The 12,537-nt window shown below is 31.9% G+C and overlaps 1 protein-coding gene across 4 annotated transcripts in view; it reads right to left on the bottom strand.

The window, feature by feature from the left end:
• The window catches only part of LOC124953659 (acetylcholine receptor subunit alpha-like 1), a 124,910-nt gene that overhangs the window by 34,252 nt on the left and 78,121 nt on the right, over positions 1-12,537 (bottom strand). For all 4 annotated transcript variants that reach the window (XM_047505364.1, XM_047505367.1, XM_047505366.1 and 1 more), the window contains one exon: positions 7,706-7,750. In XM_047505364.1, the coding sequence (XP_047361320.1) occupies positions 7,706-7,750 (45 nt within the window). The remainder of the gene's footprint in view (positions 1-7,705; positions 7,751-12,537) is intronic.

Here is a 12,537-nt window from a genome sequence, read left to right as displayed (position 1 = left end):
GACATTTAAAAAAAAAAAAGAGAAGTTCGAGTAAATAATCGTTTCCTACAATATATTTCAATATATCTTTTTCAAAATAATAATATCTATCTTGTTTGACGTATCTTAGACATCGTTAAAATTTCGAATAGAAGAAAAAAAAGGAACTGGTAAAAATCACTAGTAACTCGTAAAGAAATGAAGAAAGAGAGAATTCGAAAGGCTAGATCGGATATCCTCCTACCGGAAACTTCATTTTCTTGCAAAATTGCATTCCTACAGGCTATTCGATTCGCTTAAAATTTTCTTCATGGGCGAGCTCACGCGCGGAATGTACACACACAACCAAAAAGAATTCATACGAATATGGACGTGATCCCTTCGTGATTCTACGTGCATCCCTTATATAAAACGTAATTCACAGACAAATCTTTGCCTTTTTAGATCGTGCTTATGTAAAGTTCTTTTTCAAATTACTATTTCCATCGATTAAAATCCAATTATTATCGTTAAAATTCTATTTTCGAAATAATAAAATTTCAATTTGTTTCATACGATCGCACGTCGAACGTAAATTATTGCTTTTGAAAAAGGGAAAATAGAAGAATGAAAAAAAATGAAAAAACATTATAAGCTGTGATGATGACGCAGCTCCTATGGAAAATAAGTTTGCCAAAGTGGTTCCTCCTTTTTTTCTACCCCAAAGAAAATTGATTTTCTTCAGAAGCGAATGCTCGTATTTCCGAACGACTTAACACCATTTTTCCACGTGACTTCGTGGGCGAATCGATTTAAAATTCTCATACGTACACCTGAGGCCATTAATTCTTCATGGTAGGAAGAATTTTACCTTCTCCATGTGATTAAATTTCTTTTACTATATCCTTACGTTATTCCTTTGGTCCTATTCTACAGTGTACACGCATTTCATTCTGTTTAATAATGTTTCGCAGTTGGACAAGAAAATTGATATTATTAATTTATTCAACGCGTATAAAAATTATTAACATATTATGGTCGACGAATTAACATGAAGAACGTGGTAAGAAAAATTTTATCAAAAAAAAACAAAAGAAAAAGAAAAAAGAGAGGAAAACCTATCTCTTATTTTTGTTCGTCTTTCTGGCTCTTATCTTTTTCTTTTTTTTTTTTTTTATTAAATAATATTTAATTATATATATATATATATATATATATATATATATATTTATATTTTTTTTTTCTTTTATTTTGAATAAAATATAAGTTAATCAATATTATTAATGGATAAAAATCGAATAGATCGTAATAAAAGTATTTCGAAGAGAAATATTTAGATAAAAAGTAAAAAAGGAAAAAGGGGAGGAAAATAAAAATAAGAATTGAACATCCTGCGAAATATCTTCTTCTTCGAGACCCTTATAGTGAAAAATTTGTATATCCTTGCGTCTTTAGATACGTCGATAGTAAAAGCTATTTGGATTTACCGAGGAGATCACAGAATGTAGAGAATAAGAAGGAAAGCTTCGAGAAAACGGAAAAGAAATTTTCAAGAATCCCGTACATACGCACGCACGGACGCGCCAACACATACACGCACACAGAAAGAGAGAAACATGCGAATGTATAAAAAGCGATAGAAAGTATTCTCGATATATATATATATATATATATATATATATATATATATATATATATACTTTAGTGTATCAATGCAGGTAGCTTGCACCTTTTCGGTTAAATCTGCGAGACTCCGTCTGACAGGATCGTCGAAAGCATCCAAAGAAGCTTTAGAATCATCCTATTCTAACACGACCTTGGAACCACCGATGTTTTCCTATTTAAAAGTTTCTTCCACTTAGACATCTGTTGCTTACTTTCTGTGAACTATTGCCGAAAGCTTCGTCCCCCTTTCGTGAAATCTTTTTATTCTAATTTCTTTTCAATTTTAATACGTCCATTATGTTTGTTTTTTCTTTCGAACTACTTGATAAAAACTACTCATAAATAAAATCAACGTTCGTACGTACGTATAAATTTTAGTTGTTAATGAAAAGGCCAAAAAAGGAAAGAAAAAAGAAAATAAAAAATAAAAAAAGATAATGAAATTAAAAGAGAAACAATAGAACTGAAAACATGAAAAAACAATTGATAGGTTTCAATCAATCTATTAACTGTCATGTAAAGATGATGAAATATTACTCTATCTGCTTCTCTTTCTCTCACTCTTTCTCTCTCTCTCTCTCTCTCTTTCTCTCTCTCTCTCTCTCTCTCTCTCTCTATCTATCTATCTATCTCTATCTCTCTGTCTCTATCTTTCTCTCTTCCTATCTATCCATCTATCTCTCTCTCTCTCTCTCTCTCTCCCTCTCTCTCTCTCTCTCTCTCTATCTATCTATCTATCTTTCTCTCTCTTGAGGAAGCGAATTCCATTCGATTCTCACGAATGCATCGCTTGGATTGCATTCTCGTTCCTCTCGTAGCTACCTTTTCTCGCGTCGCAATATTTCATCGATAAGTCCGACGCGGCCTTTGTGAATCTCGACAACGCGAGAGCCGTTTGAGAGTAAATTAATGTGTTCAGGGAATATACAACAATAATAACGAGACACAACATTTTATTCGAGAACTCTTGTTCACAGAAAACACGTCGTTTCTAGAATTCGACAGTCACTGATGGAACCAAAGAAATAGACAGCTATAGAGATAAAAATATATAGGAAAGAGATGGAGTTATGAAATAAAATACTCTTTTATTAAACTTTATTTTATCTTCTTTCGTTTTATTTTATTTGAACTCAATTTGTGTTAAAAAAAAAAAAAAAAAAGAAAGATCTAACAATAATACGAAGCTACGAAATATAATTTGTAAATTTTTTTTGAAATGAAAAATAACGTTGTTGATATGAATGACGAATTGAAAGATACTCTAGAATATTTCTCTCACTCATGGCGAGACGATTTTTCAAAAAAATCGATTTTTTACATTGAAATCTGAAAGTCGACAAATGACGTTGATTTTTTTCGTTTCTTTTCTTTTTTCTTTTTTTTTTTTTTTTATACTATCGACATGGATGAGTGTAACAAAAAGATTCTTTAAAATGTTATTGAAAAATCAATATTTTCGCTTTAAAAAATTGTTACGGATATATACGTGAAGGTGAAAGAAAAAATTGAATTCGTACTTGAATAGCGATGATAGAATAGTGATACACGTTCAATTTACTACGCTAAAAGATTCAAAATCGATCTCATTCATGTGACTTTTAGTATGTATTATTTCGAGATTTATTCTTCTTATTCGCTTTTATTTTTAGATTCTGAATGTTTTGCATCTATATTTAAATGTAAAGCAACATTTTATATTATTTTTAATCATATATTTCTATTTTATGAAGGACTCACAAACACACGCACGCGTTCGCACATATCGTCAGTCTATCGAGCCTAGCTAGTTCGATTAATAATAAATAAAAAAAAAAAAAAGACACGAAATATTTGAAAATATTTCCTAATCCATCATATCCTATTTATATTTTTCAATCTCAATTAAAAATCCAAATATATGTCGTTGCATTCCCTTGTAAAAAAAGGAAAAAAAAATAAGAAGAAAAGAAAAAAAGAGCAATTAAAAAAGAGAATCAAACGAAGATGACGATTGATAAAACATATCGAAGTCGTTGGTATATCATTTCGATGTGGGGGGAAAAGAAGAGAAGATAGTGGATAAATTTAAGCATCACTGTTAAGACGAATCATTTTGAATACAAATTCAAAACCGTGCCTTGGCTCTTCAGAACGTTGGACAATATCTTCGGTTTATTGAGGAGTTAAGCGGAATATAAGCGACCGAGCATGCTGGTTAATGAACAAAAGACAAAGAGAGCTAGAGAGAGAGAGAGAGAGAGAGAGAGAGAGAGAGAGAGAGGGGGGGGAGAAGAGAGAGAGGAGAGAGGGAGCGAGAGAGAGAGAGAGAGAGAAGCCACCAAGCTCCTATTTATATTCCGTTGCAGTTACAAAGGCTAAAAAGGAGAACGGAAACTTCAACCTATCCCACCTCCTTTCCTCTTCCTCTCAACTTCTCATCCCTTTCTTGCACATCTTTATCTAAATACCCAAAGAAGAGAACTGCTTTCCAGCAACGTCGGTTGCCGAGACTCGCGAAATGACTTCTAATGTTCTTATCGAGCAAACGCCAACAACAAAGACGAATTTCAGACAAAAAAGAGAGAGGGAGAGGGAGAGAGAGAGAGAGAGAGAGAGACAGAGAGAGAAAGAGAGAGAGAGAGAGTAAACCAAAGAATCTTTTCCTTATTATTATTATTCTCCTTCTTGTATATATCATAATAAATATAAAATATATGTGGAAATATATTGAAAATAATTAATATGAAAATGAATATAGTTAAACACGGTATAATCGTAAAAAACTTTAATTTAGTATTTACTGAGTATTTAAATCATTTTAATAAATACATGTTTATAATTAATTGGATTCGAGATGAAGGAAAATTCGAAAAGCTCTAAATTCGATCATTACGAAACATCCTCTCATATTTCTCGCTATATATTATCTACGTTATTCGAATATCGTCGAGATGAAATATGATCGAAACTTTATTACAGTCGTGTTACATAAATTTCACACGGATCCTAACAAAGTCCTCGTGGTTTTGTTATTTTCTTTTTATATGTCTGTCTCACTTTATTTCTTAACCAAACCGTCAAGAGATTCTGTGCAGTTCCGAGCACTCGATGGCAAGGCCATTGACGCTGACAAACGATCGTAACGAACCACGAGAGTTCGCGGTAAAGAAAAAGAGAGAAAATAACAAATAGCGAGAAGTCTTTGAGAAAGAAGAAAAGAAAATAAGGACATGACAAAAATGACTGGCTGGTTGGTTGGCTGGCTAGATGGATGGCTGCTTGGTTGTTCGCGAAATTGTGTCAGTATAAAAATTCACAGCACGAAGAAGAAACGGAAGTTGTCTTAGGAAATTTGGAGACAGAGAATCAATAACATCTACGACGATAGTCTAGCAATATTCTTCGTTATTATAAATTTAATATCGCTACTAAGAATCATTCGAACATAAAGAGATTTATTTAAATTGTTATTGTAAAAATTATCTCATTCTCACATTTTTCATCGTCAAGTCCTTCTCCCTGTTTTTTTATAAAAGATTTCGTAATCAAAATCGTATTTTCTAAATTCCATATTATTGTAATTAAGGCATTTAATATAATATTTATACAGTTCTGCTATATCTTCAGAAATGTGAATGAATGAAAATCGTAATTTAAATATCGTAATAATGAATTAGGTATATCAATAAAGAATTAATTAAAAGCGGATTTAACGAGAAAATGAGACTATATATTAATCAGCAAGGGCAAAGAGAGAAAGAGAGAGAGAGAGAGAGAGAGAGAGAGAAAGAAAGAAAGGGAAAGAGAAAAGGAAGGAAAAGAAAATAAATTAAAAAAGAGAGAAAGAAAGAAAGAGAAAGAGAAAGAGAGATGAAGAACATTTCGTGAACGATTAACCTGTAATGAACTTCGGTCGATCTCTACCAATTCGTCGTTTCTCGGTGAAATTAGCCTATAACCACGGAACCACGATACCGCAGGACGATTCGATACCAAACGAGCTTCTACCCAATCTAGCTCTTTTTGTGGATATCCTCGAAAGACGTCCAGTCGACTGCCGTTTCCGGCACTGCTTAAGTTTTTTGGTAAACTGCCAAGATCGAACCAAAGTATAATTTAGTCTCGTTCGAATATTTCGCGACCATAGAAGCCTTATCTTCGTTTTTAAAATGAGTTTGGCTTGAAGTCGTATCAACTATGGTAAAAAAAAAAAAAAAAAACGATTTTACGTGCGAAAAAGTACCACCCGAACGTTTAGCAATTAAAATGCAGCTCTTTTCTGGTTCCCTTTTAGTTAACAAATTTCGTAACGAATGAATACACCAATAGCATGGCATTTTGACGTCTCGACATTTTTATCTCTCTTTCACTAACTCTTTTTCTCTGTTGATCGTCGTGAGTTTTAACGAGCTTTTCCTACTACTCCTAACGATCTTTTAGATTATCTCTTCTTTTTATTCTTCTTTTTCTTTCTTCTTCTTCTTTCTCTTTTCTTTTTCTTCTTCTTCTTCCTCTTTTCTTTTTCTTCTTCTTCTTCTTCTTTCTCTTTTCTTTTTCTTCTTTTTCTTATCTTCTTTTTTTCTGGTGCTTACTTTCAGTTCTATTTCTTCTACTGTCTTTGTTAATCAATACCAAAAAAGATGTATATTCCGAACGACGTGATATTTAATCGATGATTATTCGTTAAAATATTCAATAAAAATAATTGATTGAATAATATTTCTAAAAAATAATTTCTAGAAGAAATGATTTTTAGTCGAGATGATAATTCGATGATACGCATTCTAAAAATATCTTTTCTTTACATGATAAACCTCAAAATAATCAATAATAGAGAGAACGAATTTTACATTTTTTTCATTTGCATATCAACATCTAAATCTTTTGTCTACTATTTTTCTTTTTCACACTAATATTAACTAATACAAACGATGCACTTATTTTTTTGTTTTTTGATCTGATTGATGAAAAAAAAAAAGAATCTACTAACGTTAATTAATAACAATAAAAGCCATATATATACAATATCTACGTGTACAAGAAATATAAGTAAAACTTTGAAAATTCATATTAACATTTGCACGATAGTTTCACTTTCATAAAATAGAAATAATGTAATAAATACTTTTACTTTTCAAAAGAAGACAAAAACCGAAGAGGGATGGAGGAGAGAGAGAGAGATTGAAGTAACACTGAGACGGCAGATGAGCAAGAAAACGATATGGTCGTTTCGAGACAGAGAGAGAGAGAGAGAGAGACAGAAAGAGAAAGAGAGAGAGAGAAAAAAAGTAAGAAAAGAGTGAAAGACATGAAAACAAAAAATGAAAAAAAGAAATGAAGGTCGGTTCGTCTAAAGGGTGTGGATGCCCAAGGAGGTTGAAGGATTGCCCGTGTCACGTGAAGAACGGCTAAAGGGTGAATGGTGATGTAGAAACGAAAAGGAGTGTGGGAATACAGGGGTGATGAAGGGTGACGCATCGATAAAGGCCAACTAGCGCGACGTGATTCGGATTTCGTTCGGAGTCGTCCGACAAACGGCGAAATGAAATCCGGCTGCTTTGAAATTCCAAATCTCTCTTTTCCTCACACTGTAACTCTCTGCGTGGCTCATCTGAAGGGACTAAGAGAGGAAGTGAGAAAGAAAGAAAAAGAGGGAGAGAGAGAGAGAGAGAGAGAGATGTTCCAACGGTCAAAGTGAAACTCGATCTACGTTGGAATCTGACGAATAAAGTGAAGAAGAGAGAGAGATAGGGAAAGAGATAGAGGAAGAGAGAGAGAAAGAGATAGCGAAAGAGAGAGAGAGAGAGAGAGAGAGAAGAGAGAGTGAGAGAGAAAGAGAAATATACTCGTTTTGGTGGCCATTGAACTCGTTTGCATTCGTTTTACTCTTTATCCTTTATTCTTTTCACTCTTTTTAAAATCGGAAATGTTTCATAAAAATCATTAACATTTTCGGGATAGTTTCTATTTGACGAAGATATCAAAATGAAAATATACTTTTACTGTAGATAGATACACTGAAATAGTTCCAGAGATTAAGTGTACTCTTTCATCGTGTATTTTAAAGAATTTTGAAGAATAAATATCGTATTTTACTCACTTGTTCCACCCAAACGTTTGTCGTCATGATCTGATTCTTCAAGTTCTGAAATAAAAAACAAACAAAGTGATATTATACGAAAATAGGATAAGGAATGTTTCTATAGTCGTTTACATTTTGTATTTAAGTATTATATATATATATATATATATTTCGTTTATTATCGATCGCGATAAATTTTATTGATTTTATCGGGTCGTAAAGAGGAAAGAAAAATTAATTTATTTTACGATTGAATTTCCTCCCGTCTCGTTCGTTTTAATCGGAAAGGTAATTTCTCTCGTTCCTTTAATTTCCCAAAAGTGTTCACCGCAATTATGAGTTATCCTTTAATTACTTTGTGACAACATCAAAAAAGATAGATATATATGCAAAAAGACATATAGACACGCAAAAAGAGAGAGAGAGAGAAATAAAAAGATACCGAGAAAGAATCTTTGCGATTATGTCGAGCAATTAAAATCCGTGTAATTACGCTTTCAACACGCCATTAAAAAATAATTAGTGTTTCTTTTTTCGAAATGGTTGGTGCCCTTCGCTTAAGGAGAAGATAAAAAAGGAGTGTAAAGTAAAAAAAAAATATATATATATATGTATATATATAAATAAATAAAAAGATAGGTACAAAAAAAAACTTGCCCTTCATCGCCGGCGCCATTGTCGTCGTTGTTGTCGTCGTCATTGTCGTTTTAACGAGAAAATTTGACGAGCAAGGGTTGCATCTCGACGCGAGACACTTTCTCATACAACGACAACTACAACGAGAAAAGCGAGGCCGAGGCCTTTGTCGAGATTACATTCGGGACTTAATGTCGTGTTTATCCCTGAGAAAAATCACGCTTTACGTGCTTAAAACAATTGTGTTAAACTCCATTGCCATAATTACTTACTTACTTACTTTTACTTCCCCTACCCCATCCCATTTTACCTATCTCTACTAACTGACAATGGTTCCCCATATTTTATAAAAGATAATTGTTTTAGATCTTGATACGTTTATACGTATTATTTCGAATAAAGATCGGAGATCACATCTCTTAGAAATACAATGTTTTCTTAGGATTGATATTTATAAAAAAGAAAAAAATAAGAAATAAAAAAATTCACAAAAACTTGTGAAAATTCATAACCCTAGTGAAGAAAATAAAAAGAAGGAAGGACTTTCTTCTATCTCTTACTTTCTTCTACGTTTACCGAATGGAACCGGAAACTGACTTCGAATGAGGGATAATAAAAGTAGAAAGAAAGACACCTTAGGAACTTCTTTTTACTTGTTTATAAGAAAAACTTGTTTTCGAAAAATATTTTTTACCGGAAATAACGTTATCGTAACTATTGTATTCGTCTTTGTACTATTCATAAATATACGACATTTCCTTATCTCATACAAATATATAATTCGAATTGAATTAAAGAAAGTGCTCAAACCAAATGTTATTTCTTAAACTCGAGAATTGAATGTCACATGCACATACAAATTGCCCTTAATTTATCTCGAATAATATCGTTTTTAATGAAATTTTCTTTTTTAATCCTTTTCTATTGCTTATTTTGATTTTGATCGATTTAAAAATAATTTCTATCGCACAAACATAATTTTATATTCACACGTAACGATTGAGCATATTATACGAGAACGAACACTTTTAGGATATAAAATTTAATGAATAATTTCGAGAAACAAAAAAAAAAATAATATAAAAGAAGAAAAATCTTAAACGACAGATATGGCTCGAAGAAAAAAAATAGTCACTGATCAGTTCGTTCTCAATTTCCCTTATTCTTCTGTACTTTTAACGATAGATAAAGTTTAGTCTGCGTCTCGCGAAATAAATCTTATTTAAGTTCGCAATTAGATTTACGTTAGCGATAAAAACGTTCTTTGCTCATTCCTCATACGAGTGCTTGGTTAAAATAAAACGTCTAGAGGGATTTGTTGATCTAAGCATCTTAGATATTCTCGACCTTTGTTATATCTCGAAAAAGTACGAAAAGAGAAAAAAAGAATAGTGGAGAAAGTAAAAGGAAATATAGAGGAAAAGATACGAAGGAGAAAGAGAGAGAGAGAGAATAGGAAAGAGCAAAGAAGCAAAGTTACGAGAAGAAGCTCAGTTTGGGTCCCTAGAAGAAAGATAATCAAAATAAACTGCCGTATAAGAAAAGCGAAGAGCATTTTCGACGAATCGCCGTGAGATCGGAATTATGGTCTTAATAAGTATCCTCTGGGACTTGGATTACTATGGAACAACAAAGTAGATCTATATCTCGATTTCCAAAATAAACTACAAATTAAATAAGCTTAGATAGAACGACGAAACGATTATATCTTAAAAACATCAAACGTCTCTCTAACGATTAAAATAAACTCATTAAATGATTATTATAAATTAAAATACACAATGAAAATAATCTTATGCTAACTATGAAAAAGCACTTTATGTGCACCAATAGTTCTTATTAAACTGGCAATAAGAGCTTTCTGTCTTATCTTCTCATCAAACAAAAAAAGAAATAAAATATATACCTACTGAGTAAATTTTTACTTCTTTTTTTTTACAATGATTACGTTAATCCACAAAAAAAAAAAAGAAAAAAAAGGGAAAATCTAATGAAAACACAAAAATACACAAATATTTTTAAACTATTGTCGATATATTATTATTATTATTATTACAAAAAAAAAAGGGAGTTGACGATTGAAATCGAATAAAATCGAATGAAATGAAAACGAAATTACTTATTCTTCAAAATAATCCTAGTAATGAAAATGAAATATCATTTAAAAATAAACTTTATAAAGAAATTCCCAAAAATATTGTCCTTAACATTCTTAAGTTAGACGCCTTGAGTAATAATTCTTCGTACAATTTACAAAAACAAATTCCGAAAGACATTTCATAAGATGATACGAGGTAAGAATGGTTGATTGTTTCAAGAAACTACCCATAACGTCGTTGGCAGATATGTACCAGGCGAAAGGGTTGCCGAAAGTCGTTATCCAAAAGTGTTGCAAGCAAAAGGTTTTCTCAGATTCATGGGAGAAGGTAAGCAGCATCTAACGTGACTCTTTTGTTCGTTTCTAGAATATAAAGAAAAAGAAAGTATAAAGAGAAAGAGAAAAAGAAAGAGAGAAAGAGAAGAGAAGGAGGGAAAGGGAGAGAAAGAGGGGAGAACTTGAAGACATCAGGTGGCTGCTGCTTCTATGCTCCTAGAGACCCGTTTACGTGTCTAAGGAGCCTAATGCTATGGAAATTGGATGTCGGATGAAAACAGAGAACGTGAATAAGGAGTAAGAGAAAGTATTATATGTATATGTGTATTTATATATATATATATATATATATATTTGTATGTGTGTGTGTGTGTGTGTGTATGAAGCAGAGAAAGAGAAAGAAAGAAAGAGAAATAGAAATAGAGAATCGAGTTCTCTCAGGAGACATCCCAAGAAAAGGTTTCCCAATGTGAAAACGGTCCCTGCATCCACCACTTTCTTTCCTTTCTCTCTCTCTCTCTCTCTCTCTCTCTCTCTCTCTCTCTCTCTCTCTCCGTCTCTCTTTCTCACGCTCTCTCTTTTTCTTCCTCCTTTTTCCAAGTACACATCTTCTTCCAATTTTAACGATATTCCTTGAACAGGCCACACTTAACATTACCTTCGAGAAATCGCGAAACAAGAATACGATGTCTCGTTATTGGATCGAAACGTGAAAATGAAATTGAAGATAGAGGGGAAACCTTTACTTGGAATATATTCGTGTATTTCTTTCGTATCTTTATATTTCATCTGGTTTCGCAATGACTTTGCCAATAATTTGTTATCTTTTTATTTTTTACTTTTTCATTTTTCTTTATCTTTTTCTTTCCTTATCTCGCGAAATATAATTTCAATGAATTTCGACGAATATAATTGAGAAATGAAATAATTTTGTTCATCCAAATATTATATGTTTTGCGAAATAAAAATGAGGGAGAGAGAGAGAGAGAGAGAGAGAGAGAGAGGAGGAGGGAGAGAGAGAAAAAGAGAATGATCACGCGGGAAATTTAAATTCGAGATCGAGATAAAGATAAAAATTTCTCTTCGTAGAACTTCGATATTTTTTTTTCATAAATTGTAACCTCTCAAAAATAGATACGTCAAGTTGATATCGGTTGTCGATCGACCATATGAGATTTTATGCATACATTTTTTGAATATTAATCGTTCGTTAAATTGTACCTTTACATGTCCGGATTATCGTTTTAAAGCGGATAGATTTTATACGTGGAGATTTAAAACGAATTCTTTCAACAAAAATGTCCGATAGTCATCAAATTATTATTTTCGATTGTTCAAGAATTTTTAATGCATTTAAAACCGAATTGGTATCATCGATGAGACATTTTAATGATTTTGTTTGTATTATTTTTATTTACGATTTTTTTTTATATTTGAATATACTGAACGCATATATATATATATATATATATACACTTTCTAATCAAAATAAAATTGAATATAAAAATGATGACAATGTATTTTCTAGTATCTATTTTTTATAAAAAAAAGAAAAAAGTTATGAAATATATTAAATAAAATTATCGATGTACCCAATTTGTTTAACGATACAAGCATCCACCTACGACTCGAGACGAACGTTTCTAGTAAATAAAAACATACAAGCAGAAAGACAGAGAGAGAGAGAGAGAGAGAGAGAGAGAGAGTTTGGTAATATTATAAAAGATCGAGTGCCTTTGGAGAACTCTTTAAAAATTCAAAACAATTCGCATATGCTTTCAAAGTCTTCGTATTCAACGCCGTTTACGAAATCATAAGATTTACAAGACATTGTTAGGGT

Source organism: Vespa velutina, chromosome 13, assembly GCF_912470025.1.
Source record: "Vespa velutina chromosome 13, iVesVel2.1, whole genome shotgun sequence".
Lineage (NCBI taxonomy): Eukaryota > Metazoa > Arthropoda > Insecta > Hymenoptera > Vespidae > Vespa > Vespa velutina.
The sequence above is the reverse complement of the archived record's forward strand: the minus strand, read 5'-3'. Positions and strand labels throughout refer to the sequence as shown.